This window comes from Cnephaeus nilssonii (genome assembly GCF_951640355.1).
Source record: "Cnephaeus nilssonii genome assembly, chromosome: 16".
Classification (NCBI taxonomy): Eukaryota; Metazoa; Chordata; class Mammalia; order Chiroptera; family Vespertilionidae; genus Cnephaeus; species Cnephaeus nilssonii.
Window position 1 is genome coordinate 41,809,265 of NC_137087.1, and position 16,122 is coordinate 41,825,386.

Here is a 16,122-nt window from a genome sequence, read left to right on the forward strand (position 1 = left end):
AGCTTCTCGAATTTCAAGCCTCAGTGACTTTAAGTGGGTATATCTACTTCATGGGCCGAATGTTAGGATTCAGTGAGCTACCCTAACATCATTTAGTCTAGTCCTAGCACTTAGTAGGTGCTCAGGGCACAGTAAATATATTTCTACATGCAGTACATTGTACAAGCAAGGAAATTGAGGCTCACTAGGTACAACACCACCCCCTCCCACCCCCAGTCAAGACATGAAGAGCAGGGCCTGTACTGTTTCATCATTCTTATAAACCCAGCACCCAGCACATATGCTCAGGAATGTTGTTGAATAAACAAATGGAAAATTAAATAATTTGCCAGGGTTGTACAAACCAGTATCTGGTAGAGACAGAATGCCAGCCAGGTCTTCCTGACTCTACCTTGAGCTCCTCCAAGCTCTCCCAGGGACACATGACTGAAGGGTGGGTTTGGGACTGTGGGTGGCCAGGACAAGTGTATTTAGTCTGCTTGGGCTGCTATAACAAAATACCATAGACTGAATGGCTTATTAAACAACAAACTTATTTCTCAGAGTTCTTGAGGCTGGGAAGCTCAAGACCAAGGTGCCAGGTGGAATCAGTTTTTGGCAAGAGCTCTCTTCCTGGCTTGTAGATGGCCGCCTGCTTGCATTTTCCTTACATGGTAGAGAGAGAGAGAGGGAGCATTCTTGTGTCTCTTATAATGACACTAATTCTGCCAGATCAGGGTCCCACCCAAATGATCTCGTTTCACTTTAATTACTCTCATATAGGCCCCTATTTCCAAATACAGTGACATTGGGTTTAGAACTTCAACATACGGATTTTTTTGTGGAGATAAAATTCAGCCCCCAAGCCGACTCTGATAGCCCTGTCTTTCCCACAGGCACTCTCTGTGAATGCTACGATGAGCTGGGCAATCGCTACCAGCTGCCCATCTACTGCCTGTCGCCACCCGTGAACCTGCTGCTGGAGCACACTGAGGAGGAGAGTGTGGAGCCCCCGGAGCCCACACCCAGCGTCCGCCGTGAGTTCCCGCTGAAGGTGCGCCTCTCCACGGGCAAGGACGTGAGGCTCAGCGCCAGCCTGCCCGACACAGTGGGGCAGCTCAAGAGGCAGCTGCACGCCCAGGAGGGCATCGAGCCGTCCTGGCAGCGATGGTTCTTCTCTGGGAAGCTGCTCACAGACCGCACACGGCTCCAGGAAACCAAGATCCAGAAAGATTTTGTCATCCAGGTCATCATCAACCAGCCCCCACCACCCCAGGACTGAGGAGCCTCCGGACCCCTGGGCAGAGAGGCCAGGGAGGGCCTCTGCGGGCTGAGAGGCCCCGGGCTGAGCACCAGGCCCTCCCTGCTGCTGCCTTTGAGAGCTGATATTTTCTTGAGGGGTGCCTCCCTGCTGTTTGGCTGCTGGGCGAGCCCTAAAAGGGACCTGCCTCCCAGGGCCACCGTGGGCCACCAGTGCCCAGCACCCAGGAAGCAGTGCTGCCACACAGGCCTTGCCAATCTTGTCAGAGAAAGGAAAACGGGGGCCCTCCACCCCGCCCGTCTCCCACAGCAGGTTCGAGCCATGAGGGTCAGCTGGAGGCCCCTGAACCCCAGATCCGTCATCTGGTGCTTCCAGCTGTGCTCACTCGGTTTTCTGCTCAGGGTCTGAAGCAGCTGCTGTCTCCCTCCCCTGCCCCTACCCCCTGACTCTGCCCGGGGCACAGTGCCAGTGCCCTGGAGGGGAGGGGACTGCTCATGAGCCCCAGGAGCTGGGAGCCTGAGGCCAACCTTTGCCTCTCCTGCCCCCAGCACAATTGGCAGAGATGAGGCGGTTGGCCGGACAGCTGGGCTGCTGTGGCAGGGGTCTGCACAGGGCCATCTCCTGGCTGTAACCCAAGCGATGGGGTGCCTGCAGCCAGTCATGGCCCCACAGCAGTCCCTGTGTACAGACATATCTGCATATTTATCAATAAAGCCTTTTGCTCCTTCCTTCTCTCTTGCCTGGCTATGACTTTGGGTTCCCCTGCAGCTCTGTGGAGCCTGGGAACCGGTTCTGGTGTGGGAGAAGGTGGGTGCCCGGCCTCCCAGCTGCTCAGGGTGCAGCAGAGAGTACAGTGGAGCAAGCTTTGAACACTAGTGGCTGGGCCCTGTGTTCTCAGGGATCTTCAGGAAAAGCCACTCAACCTCTGAATCCACTTTGCTTATCTTTCAAGTGGATGTGATGCCACCTGCCCTGTCTCCTCCCTCAGTTGCTGGGAGAAGTCAATGGGCTAACAGATGTGAAGAAGGCAGTATCTCAGGAAGGTGGTGTTAGGTACCTGCCGGTCTGTTCCTGCAGCAGGAGGGTGCTGGATTCTGGCTCCAGCCCGAGCCAGACCCTCAGGACTAAGGTTTGTGTGGATCCTGGAGACGCTGCTCACTTGCTTGATGTTAAAGCAAAATTTCTGACAAACTTGGAGCATGTGTTGGCTTGCCAGCAAGGGGACCCGAGAAAAAAGGGAGCTGTTCCTGTGCTTCCTTAGGGGAAAGTGTGCATATAAGCAGAGAGGGCAATCTTGGATAAGGTGGCCTAGCTAAGGACAGGCCACGTGAGTGTTACAGAACCTCAGAGCTGTGGTGTCCATGGCAGTTAAACATGGGGCTGAGCAGGTTTAGGCTGCTGCTTTTCCAGTTGGGAGTATTTTTCTTTCTCAGTGAGCATGCTTGTTCCCAGTCAGGGAGGCCTGACAGGAAACAGGAGAGAAGGACCATCAGTCCGAGCTGGTGTGCTCATCTGAGCTTGGCGCTGTACTCTGGCCCTTCCGCTGGCTTCCTGAGACCCTTATTGAAGGAAGACCCTATACCCCCGAAACAGCCGGATGAGGAACTAATGGACATACAGCCAAATGCAGGGATGCTCTGCTAGGGGGCGCTGTGGGACCCCAGAGAGGCAAAGGCCAGCACGAACTGTGCACAGAGGGAGGCAGCTGCCCTGACCCCCACCAGCCACCTGGCACTTCAGCCGGGATGAAGCATCTGCCCCTTTCCAGAGCCAGCAGGGCCTGAATACAGGACAGCCCAGGACACAGGACTGTCTTGGGTCCCCACTTTGGCTTTCGGGCCCCCTGATTAGCACTGGCTGGGCACAGTTTCCAGGCGTCCAGCAGGTGGCACTGCCCTCAGGGCTAGAGGCAGCCAGTGGGTCCTTCCTGCAGCCCAGCTGCCCTGGCTAAGGACCAGCTGGGCCTAAGCACTCATGGTAAAAGCTGAGCAGGCTCCTTCCTACAGCCCCTGCTCTCGGGGTGCTGTGCCCTCCAGCTCTCATAGGCCAGGGGATGTGGGGGGCAACTGTCCTTGCCTCCCCCTGCTCTCTCCGGCTACCCAGGGTGAAGGTGGCGGGGGCAGGGAGGGGGGCAGGTGGAGAATTGAGCCGGTGAGCTCATGGCAAAGGCGCCCAGCAGGGCGGGGGTGGGTGCCCCGGTCTATAAAGCCCCCGTGGCTCTTTGGCCTGCAGAAGCGGGTATGGACAGCACCATGGCGGGCTCCGAGGCGCTACAGAGCGCCACAGCGCTTATTGAGGAGCGGCTGGCACAGGAGGAGGAGAATGAGGTATGGGTAGAGGTGTGGGTGCCCAAGGGGGTTCTGAGGAGATCCAGCTCTGCTGTCAGGGGAAGGAAGAGGCTGGCTGCCACGCCTGTGGTGGAAGGAGGACAGGTGTCCCTAGGGCTCCATTCCAGCCAGAGGGTCTCCTGGTGGAGAGGGCTGGCGGTGGGAGACTTGAGGCATCAGCCCTAAGAACTGAGGGACAGTGAATGAGCCAAGCTGGGCTCCCCGAGACCCTGCCCATGCACCTGGGCCTTGAGAAAAGCCGGGCTGCACAGAATGAGACAGCTGGGAAGCTGCCTGGGGATGTGGGAATGTGGGTCCCTGCGATCCCCCAGTTTCTGGGTGGGAGACTGAGACAGGAGGAACTCCAGGTTGGTCACTGAAGAAGAATAAAGACTGGGAGCAGAGGGAGAAAGGAAGCAGGGGTCTCCCCAGGACTGCCAGCCACACCTGGAGAGGCCGTGGGAGCATGGGGCTCTGGGCAATTGCATTTTCTTCTGAATAAAGAAATGGGGGGAGGAGCGTGCAAGCTTGTCCTGCTTTTCTTTTTTTATTGTCTAAAGTTTTACATATGTCTCCTTTTCCCCCAATTGACCCCCTCTCCCCCAGCCATTCCCACTCTGGGCATGCCGCCCCAGTGTCTGTGGCCATTGGTTATGCTAATATGCATGCACTGCTTTTCATTTTATTTAAACTAATACTTGACCTAGAGTCTGCTCTGCCAAGTGCGAAGTGCTGTGAGGACTGAGAGAACCTGTAAGGCCAGTCCCTGCCTCCTTTTTACCAGCCTGCATTCCTTTTAGCCAGTACCTGTCAGGGGCATAGTCTATACTAAGAAACAAAGCAGAGTGAGGGAGTGTGGAATAGAGGTGTTAAATCAGGAAGAAGTGAAGGAGCACAAAAGGTGGATGAGTCATTCCAACTGTGGGCCCTCAAGGACTTCTCTGTGGGCAGGATGGCATTTGAGCTGGGCCTTCAAGAATGGTGAGTGGAGATCAGGAGTTGGAAGGGTATTCCAGGCTGAGGAAAAGACAGGCACTAAAGTTTAGGTAAGTGAAAGCATGTCTTTTTAGAAATTCTGGTAGCAGGAGCTAGGGCTGGGAAGGGAAGCAGGACAGAACCTGAGAGGTATTTATTCTGTGGGCAATGGGGAGCCACTAAATGTTGTTGAGTGAGAGAGGGTGGTGCCATCTGACCTACTTTAGGAAGGCAACTCAAAGCCCTAAGAAGGACTTGTTGGAGGAGGAAAGACTGGCCCTAACAGGAATGGGAGGGAGAAGACAAATCAGCTTAGAGGTAGACTCCATTCAAAAAAAGAAGAGTGACGAATGGGGTGAGGATGAGGGAAGGATCAGGGCACCAGTGGAAGAAGAGATGAGGGCTAGGGAAGGGAAGGCAGGCTTGTAAGTGAAGAGTTTGGACCGAGCCTGCTGAGTCTTGGCCTGGGCATCCCTGGAAGTCCAGTAATGCCATTTATCACTCCCCCAAGGGCCTGTGCATCAGTGCCAGGCAGGCGAATCATGCCACGGTGCCATTTTTGGAATGCTGGATACAGAGGCCTTAGTCAAAGGGACATGGAGCAGTCCTCATCCATTCATTCACACAACAAATATAGCAGCAGGGCTCTCAGGACACTGGGTGCTGCGGAGCCAGCCTTCCCATGGAGTCTAGCAGCTCAGCAAGTGGCGGCTGCTATGCTACTAGTAAGCAGTGTACAGGCATTCTCCCATTCAATCTGTACAGCCATCTATGGAGTCAAGTGGAAGTTGTGCTTCTCACACTAGCATCCAATGCAATAGCATTTATTGAGTACCTGCTGCATGCCAGCCCACAAAGACTAATCTGAAGCTAGGGGCCATAGAGTCTGGGTAAGACATGGATGAACATTAGAGTCCCCAGTTGTTCCCACCAGCCCCCAGCCCAGCAGGGTCCTCAGAGGAGAGCCTCTGTCCAGTCTGTGCCCCCTTCTTGGGGTGGGAGGAGAAAAAAGGTCCTGGAGACCAGCCCAGGGAATGAGGCTCCGTGGTGGGACATTTACTGGGTCAGGTCATCACTGAGGACTGAGGGGTGGACAGAGATGCTGAGCCCACCTGCAATCATCCTTTCACTCATTCATTCATTTATTCTCTAAACCAGGAATGGGGAATGTCCGGCCCACGGGCCATATAAGGCCCATGAAATCATTTGGTCTGGCTCTGCCAAGGTATTAGGGGGATGAGTTAATTAAATGTTTGACCAAATATAGCAGGCTAATTTTTAAGGTAATAATTTTGTATGGCCCACAAATGATGTCATAAATATCCAAATGGCCCATGGCAGAAAAAAGTTTCCCAGGTTCACTGAGCACCTACCATGTGTTAGGCCCTGTCACAGGTGCAGGGGATACCAAGATGATTAGAATCCAAGCCCACGCTCTGGCTGCTCCATGCGGATCCCAGCCAGAGTCCCACATATAGGAGTAGCTGCAGCCCGAGGTCACCCCTTGGCCCTGGGAGAGGATGCAGTGTTTCAGGAGAGGCCAGCACTGGGGATACGTCAAACCACACAAGTCTGACATGGAAGGGAGAAGCCCGTGGACAACAGGACCTCCAAAATAAAGACCTGGGAAATCAGAACCACCCTTGGCAAGTGTACCACCAGAACTCGGTGGGAAATGAGAAAACATCAGCTGAGAGCTCTGTAAGGGTGGCCATTCCTCCCAACCTGCCATCTCGACCAGCACCCTCCCACCTGGGCGAATGTTCCCCAAGCGCTGGAACCTCAGAGGTGGGGGACCGGCTCTTCACAAAGAGTGCTTTCCTTTAAGAGAGAACAAGGAAGTAGTCCAGGCAGGTAGGTCAGAGCTACCAACGGAGAGGAGACTGGGAAGGGGTTTCACCTGTATGTTTACAATGAGAATAAGGTTACTAAGAGTCCACTTCAAGCTGAAAGCTGAGGACTTTTGGCTCTCATCCCTTAGGTTCCCTGAGAGCAACAGTTTCTATGCTTTAGGATTTCATGGATCAGTAAAATCTGAGGGGGAAAAAGTTGGTATCTGACATAGATTTGCAAATTTTTTATATTGCCAAGTAAGCCCTTTAAAAAATAAGTATCATCTCTCATCACATTGTTTCATCAAAGTAAATTTTTATGGCATAAAAAGTTTAAAAAATAATCTCACTGCTTGAAAAAGTTAATATACTAGATGTACCGGTTAATAATGCAGATTTTTTCAATAGATGGAGTTACACATATGTTGATATATATGCGATTTGATATGTATGCTATTTTGTCGTATTGACAACAAGCTTCAAAACTTCATATGTCAAATTTTCTGAAGGTGTTAACATCATAGATATTTTTACGCTTAAAAATGTCAAATTTTGTGCCAAAAAAAAGAGCATTTGCAGGAAGTTTTAATTCATTACTTTATTTTGAAGAAAAGTGCTGTTGAAAGTTATCATATACTTTGAGAAGCTTATGGTGAACATGCTCCATCTCCAGATACTTATGAACACTGGTTTAAATGCTTTAAAAGTGATGATTTTGATGTGAAAGACAAAGAACGTCCAGGGCAACCAAAAAAGTTTGAAGACCAACAATTACAAGCATTATTGGATGAAGATGCGTGTCAAACTCAATAAACAACTTGCAGAAAGATTAAATGTTGCTCAGCAAACAATTTCCAATCGTTTACAAGCAATGGGAAAGATTTTAAAGGAAGGAAAATGGGTGCCACATCAACTGAACGAAAGACAAATGAAAAACCAAAAAGTCATCAGTAAAATGTTGCTTCAACGGCACAAAAGGAAGTTTTTTTTTTGCATCGAATTGTGACTGGCGATGAAAAGTGGATTTATTTTGAGAATCCCAAACGCACAAAATCATGGGTTGATCCAGGTCAACCATCAACATCGACTGCAAGGCCAAATCGATTCGGAAAGAAGACAATGCTCTGCGTTTGGTGGGATCAGGAAGGTGTGGTGTATTATGAGCTTCTAAAGCCAGGTGAAATCGTTAATACTGATCGCTACCGACAACAAATAATCCATTTGAACCACGACCAGAATGGGCCAGAAGACACGGCAAAGTAATTTTGCTTCATGATGACCCACCATCACACACTTCAAAACCAGTTAAAGACACGTTAAAAGATCTTGCCTGGGAAGTATTAACCCACCTGCCGTATTCACCAGACCTTGCTCCTTCTGATTACCACTAGTTCCGATTGATGGCACATGCACTTTCTGAGCAGCACTTCAAAATGTACGAAGAAGTGGAAAATTGGGTCTCTGAATGGTTTGCCTCAAAACAAGAAAAGTTCTATAGGGACGGTATCCACAAATTACCTGAAAGATGGGGAAAATGTGTAGCTAGCGATGGACATTACTTTGAATAAAGCACTTTTGATGTTTCTCTTGAAATTATCGTGTTTTCTTTGATCACAAAATCTGCATTATTAACTGGTTAAAATGATACGGATTAACTATTAACCAGCTAATAATGTGGACTATCCCTTAACTGGTTAATAATGTGGATTAAGTGTTAACCAATTAATAATATGGATTAATTATTAACCAGTTAATAATGCAGATTAATTATTAAACGGTTAAAAGTGCAGATTAACTGTTAACCAGTTAATAATGCAGATTTTGTGATCAAAGAAAACACGATAATTTCAAGAGAAACATCAAAAGTGCTTTATTCAAAGTAATGTCCATCGCTAGCTACACATTTTCCCCATCTTTCAGGTAATTTGTGGATACCGTCCCTATAGAACTTTTCTTGTTTTGAGGCAAACCATTCAGAGACCCAATTTTCCACTTCTTCGTACATTTTGAAGTGCTGCTCAGAAAGTGCATGTGCCATCAATCGGAACTAGTGGTAATCAGAAGGAGCAAGGTCTGGTGAATACGGCGGGTGGGTTAATACTTCCCAGGCAAGATCTTTTAACGTGTCTTTAACTGGTTTTGAAGTGTGTGATGGTGGGTCATCATGAAGCAAAATTACTTTGCCGTGTCTTCTGGCCCATTCTGGTCGTGGTTCAAATGGATTATTTGTTGTCTGTAGCGATCAGTATTAACGGTTTCACCTGGTTTTAGAAGCTCATAATACACCACACCTTCCTGATCCCACCAAACGCAGAGCATTGTCTTCTTTCCGAATCGATTTGGCCTTGCAGTCGATGTTGAGGTTGACCTGGATCAACCCATGATTTTGTGCGTTTGGGATTCTCAAAATAAATCCACTTTTCATCGCCAGTCACAATTCGATGCAAAAAAAAAACTTCCTTTTGTGCCGTTGAAGCAACATTTTACTGATGACTTTTTGGTTTTTCATTTGTCTTTCGTTCAGTTGATGTGGCACCCATTTTCCTTCCTTTAAAATCTTTCCCATTGCTTGTAAATGATTGGAAATTGTTTGCTGAGCAACACTTAATCTTTCTGCAAGTTGTTTATTGAGTTTGACACGCATCTTCATCCAATAATGCTTGTAATTGTTGGTCTTCAAACTTTTTTGGTTGCCCTGGATGTTCTTTGTCTTTCACATCAAAATCATCACTTTTAAAGCATTTAAACCAGTGTTCATAAGTATCTGGAGATGGAGCATGTTCACCATAAGCTTCTCAAAGTATACGATAACTTTCAACAGCACTTTTCTTCAAAATAAAGTAATGAATTAAAACTTCCTGCAAATGCTCTTTTTTTGGCACAAAATTTGACATTTTTAAGTGTAAAAATATCTATGATGTTAACACCTTCTAAAAATTTGACATATGAAGTTTTGAAGCTTGTTGTCAATACAATAAAATAGCATACATATCAAATTGCATATATATTAACACTAGAGGCCCGGTGCATGAAATTTGTACATAGGGGGCAGGGGTCCCTCAGCCCGGCCTGCACCCTCTCCAATTCGGGACCCCTTGGGGAATGTCCGACTGCCTCTTGCAATCCAGGACTGCTGGTGCCTAACTGCTCACCTTCCTGCCTCCCTGATAGCCCCTAACTGCTCCTCTGGCTGGCCTGATCCCCCCTAACCGCCTCTGCCTCGCCCCACACCCAGGACCCAGGCTTCCCTCCCTCTGGCCGGCCATAGGCACCCAGGACCCAGGCTGGCTTCCCCCCGGGCTGGCCACAGCCACAGGGGACCATGGGTGGGCGGCTTCACCCGGGCCACAGCCACAGGCACCCGGGACCATGGGGCGGGCGGCTTGTCCCTCTCCCAGGCCACAGTCTGGCTAGTCCCCATTCCTCTCCCACGAGCTCATTTGTGCCTGGCTGGTCCCCATTCCTCTCTTGTTGAGTGTCTGAGCTGTTAAGGTGTGACAGTGTGAGGGTGTGACAACCATTTGCATGTTAGCTCTTTATTATATAGGATATGTGTAACTCCATCTATTGAAAAAAATCTGCATTATTTTTTATTTTTTTAAAATATTTTTTATTGATTTTTTACAGAGAGGAAGGGAGAAGGATAGAAAGCTAGAAACATTGATGAGAGAGAGAAAAACATCGATCAGCTGCCTCCTGCACACCCCCTATTGGGGATGTGCCCGCAACCAAGGTACATGCCCTTGACCGGAATCGAACCTGGGACCTTTCAGTCTGCAGGCCGATGCTCTATCCACTGAGCCAAACCGGTTTTGGCAAAATCTGCATTATTAACCAGTACACCTAGTATTTAGTTTCATGAAAATTCATTTTAATAGCTTTTAATTTTGTTTGGCTGGGGACTCGGGGCCATCACTGGGCAGGAGTGAGAGCTGGAGTTGGGGTTGGGGTGGGGTTTGGGGTTGAGGTGGGGAACTGAAACTGGCCCCCCTTTTTGGATGGGTCTCTGCAGGAGCCCGGCTCCAGCCAGGGCCTCCAGGACCAGTCAGGGACGGGCAAAGGAAGGGCTCTGAGGCCACACAGGAGAAGTTCTTCGGAGCATGACCTCGGAGTGGTTAGGGGGGAGGCCACCCCCTCCCGGGCTCTGCAGGCAGGCCCTGGAGCCGGTCTTGTCCTTGGCTTATCAGAAACTCCGAGGAACCGCCCACCAGCAGCTGCCCATGGACATGCTGGTGCTGGAGGACGAGAAGCACCACGGGGCGGCGAATCTGGCCCTACAAAAGGTTAAGGTAAGTGGGAGGAGAAGCCAGTGTCTGTGCTCCGGATACCAGCCAGGCACTTACGGCCTTGCTCCTCCTGGTTGGTTCTTGAACCCCCTGGAAGCACATTAGCAATGAGCAGGCGTGTCAACACCCCACCCCGGACCTGCTGAGTCAGAATCTGCACATGTACAGACCCCAGGGGAGCCCAGAGAAGGGAGAGCCGATGACAGGCACCATGCAGGCATGAAGGGGCTGAGGGAGGCTGTGCGCTGACAGGAGAGATCTTGCTGATGAGAGAAACCCCGTTTCCAGACCACTGTGTGCAGGATGACCCCCTAGGAGGCGTGTCTGAAAGGGCATTGACGGAGCCGCGGGAGGTTACCTCTGGGAGAGAAGGGCTTTCTCTTCAAAACTTTTATGTTTCTGTATTACTTTTATTTTTATAAATGTGTTGATTGATTTTTAGAGAGAGGAAGGGAGAGATAGAAACAACAGTGAGAGAGAAACATCGATCAGCTGCCTCCTGCACACCCCCTACTGGGGATCCAGCCCGCAAGCCTGGCATGTGCCCTGACTGGGAATTGAACCTGGGACCTCTTGATCCGTGGGGAGATGCTCAACAACTGAGCCACACCTGAGGGGCATATTTTTAATATCAGTCATCTGTTACTTTATGGTCACACACGAGTGGAACTGCACGAGAAGTGGAGGATCGGGCCTCTGTTCTAAGGCCTGGGCTACGAATTGCCTCTGAGATTCCCTCATCAGCTTCCCCCCCACCCCTCCACCCCACGTGAAGCCTTCCAGGCAGCTCCCTCAAGCCTCCCTCGCCTGCTGACCTGAGCCACCTGAGCCACCCGCTGACCTGAGCCACCTGTGTCTGGGTCTCATCTGCTTTTGTACTCCCGGGAAGGAGAGCTAGACTTGGATTCTTTCCCTCTTGAAATCTCTCCCTATCCTCCCCCTCCAGCTTAGCACAGGGGTCCCCAAGCTCCTGGCCTGGGGGTTGACGGGCCATCCCCGCGCAGGGCCAGGAGCGTGTGCGCAAGACATCCTTAGACCTGCGACGGGAGATCATCGAGGTGGGTGGGATCCAGAACCTCATCGAGCTGCGGAAAAAGCGGAAGCAGAAGAAGCGAGCTGCCCTGGTCGCCCAGGAGCCGCCTCCGGAGCCCGAGGAGATCGTAAGCTCCTGGGAGGATACCTGTGTGGGCAGGGGAGCCGGGAGGGCCCGCATCACTGCGGGGCGGCCCTCGGTGATGGCATTTACACCCTCCAGACTGGCCCTGTGGAGGAGGAGACGTTCCTGAAAGCTGCCGTGGAAGGGAAAATGAAGGTCATTGAGAAGTTTCTGGCCGATGGGGGCTCCCCGGACACCTGCGATCAGGTGATGCTCTCACCGACCCCTTCACCTGCGCCTGCCTCCCTTTCGGAGTGGCCGTCCCACCCCTCCCACGGGTGGGCCCATTTGAGAACAGGCACTGGGTGTCCTTTGGGAGGGGTGTCCCCAGAAGTTTTGGGATGGTCCTTCTCACACAGGAGTTTATCTAAATTGGGCCCTTTTCAACGTGACCCCCATCCAGACTACCAAATGTCACGTGGTTCTTTAGGGAAGAAAAGAATGGAATCAAATAAAAAGAATGCCTCTCCCTCGCCATGTGACCTGTAGTTAGGCCCCTCACCGCTCCATGCCTCAGTTTCCTCCTCTTTAAAACAGCCTGCTTCCCTCAGAGCACATTATGGGGATCAAATGGAATAACGGTGCTTAGATAAGTATTTACTGAATGAATGAAAAAACTATAAAACTCAGGCGAGGATATATTTTTGTATTGTATATCATACTTCTTTTAATTTTTTTATTTTATTGTGATAAAATATATATAACATGGGCTATGCCATTTTAGCCATTTTAAGTGTACAATTCAGCAGCATAGATTGCATTTATCATGCTGTGCACCCATCAGCACTATTTTCAAACTGTTCCCACCACCTACCATCCTTTTTTTTGTTTGTTTCCTTGAAACAGCCTCTTTTTCACTTTAAGCAAATTAACGAACCTGCATTATTGTCGGCTGAGACTACATGTCCGTTCTAGTCTTCAGACGCCAGAGTCTTAATCCTCTTGTTCTGTCTGAGCATCTCCTCCCTCAGAGCACTGTGCTAGGTACTGGGAGTCCAAAAAAGAAAAAGATGAGGGTTGAGAGTAGATGTTTCAAGAGCCCAAAGCAGAAAGCCAACTGCATCGGGAAGGGAGGAAGTTCGTCCTTTCCTTGAGTCAGTAGTCAGGGTGCACCTGCCCCTCCTGGCCCTGGGCTAGGCACTCGGGGGGAACAGAGCCAAGTGAGCCTCAGCTGGCCTGCAAACACTCTCCATGCCGGAGGGTTTCTGGGTCCCTGGACAGTGCTGGCCTAGAGGTTTCAAGAAGATGATGGTACTTGAGCTACATCTTGAAGGAACAGCGAGACTTCATTAAGCACTCAAGGGAGTGAGGGCAAAATGGGCACGCTGGCACAGGGAAGAGCCCGTGCAAAGGCCTGGCTTGATGTGCTTGGGGCAGCGAGAAGGACGGAGTCTGCAGGGCATTGGAGGGTGTCTGGATAGAGCATGAGGAGCTGGCCAACATGGACGATGTGGGGACCCAACACAAGGGTCCGAATCAAGCTGGGCTAAGGCCTCAGCCTCAGCTTGTGTGGGAGATGGGCTCAGGCCTGGGCCAGGGGCCAGGCCCTGACAGTCTCTGTGGGGACAGTTCCGCAGGACAGCACTACACCGAGCTTCCCTGGAGGGCCACGTGGAGATCCTGGAGAAGCTGCTGGAGAGCGGGGCCACTGTGGACTTTCAGGATCGGGTGAGCAAGAGGGCAGGTATTGGGTGGGAGGCAGGAGGGGGGCCGAGACTCCCTCTCTGTGTGCCAACCTGGGACACAGACAGGCTGCCTCAGGGGCCAGGCCCCACTTTTAGTGGGTTGTATGGCCTTGGGCAGGCCCCATCTCCTCCTCTGCAAATCTGTCTTGGACTGGATGGGTCCCAAGGGTTCTTATGTTCTGCTTGACCCATTGCCCAGGCACTGGAGTGCCCCATCCCTTCCCTGGACCCTTCTCCTGGATACCTCCCTGCCCTTTTGGCTGGACCCTTTCCCCCAGGGTCCTTTCTTCTCTGAAGCTCTGCAATTAGGCCCCATCCTTCCCTTCTAGCTGGATTGCACAGCCATGCATTGGGCCTGCCGCGGGGGGCGCTTGGAGGTGGTGAAACTCCTGCAAAGCCGAGGAGCAGACACCAATATGAGAGATAAGGTGAGGCAATAGTGCTCACAGATATTGGGGTGGCTGTGGGCGGGGAGTGGGAGGCGAAGGGCAGAAAAGCCAGGGAAAGCAGTGAACAAGTCTGGTTTCCAGAGTGGCTGCAGAGCCCAAGGATAGATCATTTCCATCAAATGCAGGCCCTTGGAAGCCATCATCTGGGGATGGGAGCAGGAAGAGCAGAGGAGACGGAGGGAGAAGAGATTCACTGTTTTGGGGACTTTGGGACCACCCAAAAGATACAGGATTTGTTCATCCATGCAATCTTTCATCATTCTTCTATCTATCCACCTCTCCATCCATTCATCCATCCATCCATCCATCCTTTTTAAAATTTATTCTTTGTATGTGACCTTGAGCGAGTGATAGCCTCTGAGCCTGTTGCTCATCTGCAAAATGTCTTGCAGAGTTCTTGTATGGGTTAGATGGGGAAATGAATGTAAATTAATTACTTGTTAAACTTAAGTCTAATGTTTGCTAAGCTTTTGCCATGCCCATCACATAGTCATCTCTCAATAAATGACATCTATGGTAATTACTAAAAGAAGGGCAGAGGAGTGAGCAGTTGCTCGTAGCTGGGTGGGAGGGGAATCATGGAAGGCTCCCCAGAGAAGGTGGTATGTGATGCTTCCGAGCTAGACCATTGGGTAGGATGGGGAGAACTGGAGCATTCCCTGCCCCTCCAGGGCTCAGGCCCTGGCACGAGGATTGGGGGAGGAATAGGCTGGAGTTAAGACCACCCCCTTCCCAGAGCCACACACGCCAGGCCCCTCCAGCCAATAGTTCCCGCCTCCTCCCTCCTTAGTTGCTGAGCACCCCCCTGCACGTGGCGGTTCGCACAGGGCACGTGGAGATCGTGGAGCACTTCCTGTCCCTGGGCCAGGACATCAATGCCAAAGACAGAGTGAGTGTCTGGGCTCTCTCCGGCCCAGCCGCACCACAGCGGGGCAGGCAGCCTGGGGGCTCCCACATGCCGATGGGGGCTATGCTGAGTGTCACACTGGCTCTAGGAGGGGGACAGTGCCCTGCATGACGCCGTGAGGCTCAACCGCTACAAAATCATCAAACTGCTGCTCCTGCACGGGGCTGACATGATGGCCAAGAACCTGGTAAGTTCATTCCTTTCCCGATTCAGCAATCAGTGTGCACGGCACACCCAGGCCCCGTGCTGAGCCGTCAGAGGAAACAACCGAGCACGACTCAGCCCGCCTGCCCTTGGAGCTCTTTCACAGCGGAGAGTCTCTCTGGGACCCTGGGGACTGCAGGCCCAGCCAGCTTCCCAAGTCTCTCTGTGCTTGTCTATATCCAGAGGGCAGGCGCAGAGAAACAGCCTGGAGGGCAGTTAGGGGACTTCCCAAAGGCCCCCCAATAGACCAAAGGGGGTCCTAATATCCCCCAGGGAGGCCCAAATCCTGGAGGGTCAGAGCTGGAAGAACCTAAGCCCTCGGTTGGCTTGCCCGTTCCTGGCACGCCATGTTGGTTCCTGGTGGTCCTTGAGTGCTCTTAGCATCCCATGTCCCCCAGTCCAAGCTCTTCTTTGGAGCAATCACAGAATGGAGGAGAATGCCTCCCCCCCCCCCAATCGAGAAAGCTGAGGGGATATGGGAAAGCCAGGAAGATAGGGGGAGGGTGTGAACGAGGACATCTCAACCTTGGCATTATTGGCATTTGGGGCTCGTCTGCCCTGGGCGCCGCGGGATGTTGAAGCAGCATCCCTGACCGCTACGCAAGATGCCAGTAGTACCCACTCCCCGCCTACCACCACCACCACCCCCAGTTGTGATGAGCAAAAGGTCTCCAGGCTCTGCCAATGCTCTCTGTTGGGAACCACTGGTATAGATGAGGGCACCTCCTGGTTCAGACTTCCGAACAGTGACCAGATCTCCCCTTGGTCCCCCCACCCCCCAGGCTGGAAAGACTCCCACGGATCTGGTGAAGCTGTGGCAAGCTGACACCCGGAATGCTCTGGAGCACCCTGAGCCGGGGTCAGAGCAGGACGGGCTGGAGGGGGCTGCCGAGAGTGGGAGGGAGACCCCCCCGGGCGGGAGACCCCCCCAGCCTGTGCCAGCCCAGTAAACGCCTGAACGGCCCCCAGACCTGAGCCATTCCTCTGCGGAAGACCCAGGAGCACCCACAAGCTACCGCAATAAAAATGTCATTTTGCTACGTGTGATGTGTGTTTCTATC

General features: G+C 51.6%; 2 protein-coding genes across 3 annotated transcripts in view; both read left to right on the forward strand.

Annotated features, from left to right (window-relative positions):
* The window catches only part of UBTD1 (ubiquitin domain containing 1), a 55,163-nt gene extending 53,191 nt beyond the window's left edge, over positions 1-1,972 (forward strand). Inside the window, exon 3 of the mRNA XM_079793557.1 lies at positions 876-1,972. Within this exon, the coding sequence (XP_079649683.1) occupies positions 876-1,261 (386 nt within the window). The 3' untranslated portion in view covers positions 1,262-1,972. The remainder of the gene's footprint in view (positions 1-875) is intronic.
* A 1,406-nt stretch (positions 1,973-3,378) lies between these two features.
* ANKRD2 (ankyrin repeat domain 2) lies at positions 3,379-16,027 on the forward strand (the record flags this gene model as incomplete). 2 transcript variants are annotated; one of them, XM_079793006.1, is made up of 9 exons in its annotated part: positions 3,379-3,567; positions 10,562-10,663; positions 11,665-11,820; positions 11,916-12,023; positions 13,386-13,484; positions 13,831-13,929; positions 14,741-14,839; positions 14,946-15,044; positions 15,844-16,027. In XM_079793006.1, 9 exons carry the CDS (start codon positions 3,400-3,402, stop codon positions 16,009-16,011), a joined length of 1,098 nt encoding a protein of 365 aa, XP_079649132.1. In that variant the 3' UTR covers positions 16,012-16,027. The 2 variants fall into 2 exon arrangements, with proteins under 2 accessions (XP_079649132.1, XP_079649131.1); XM_079793005.1 differs by lacking the exon at positions 14,741-14,839 and having other exon boundaries at positions 3,400-3,567.
* Between the last annotated feature and the right edge of the window lie 95 nt (positions 16,028-16,122).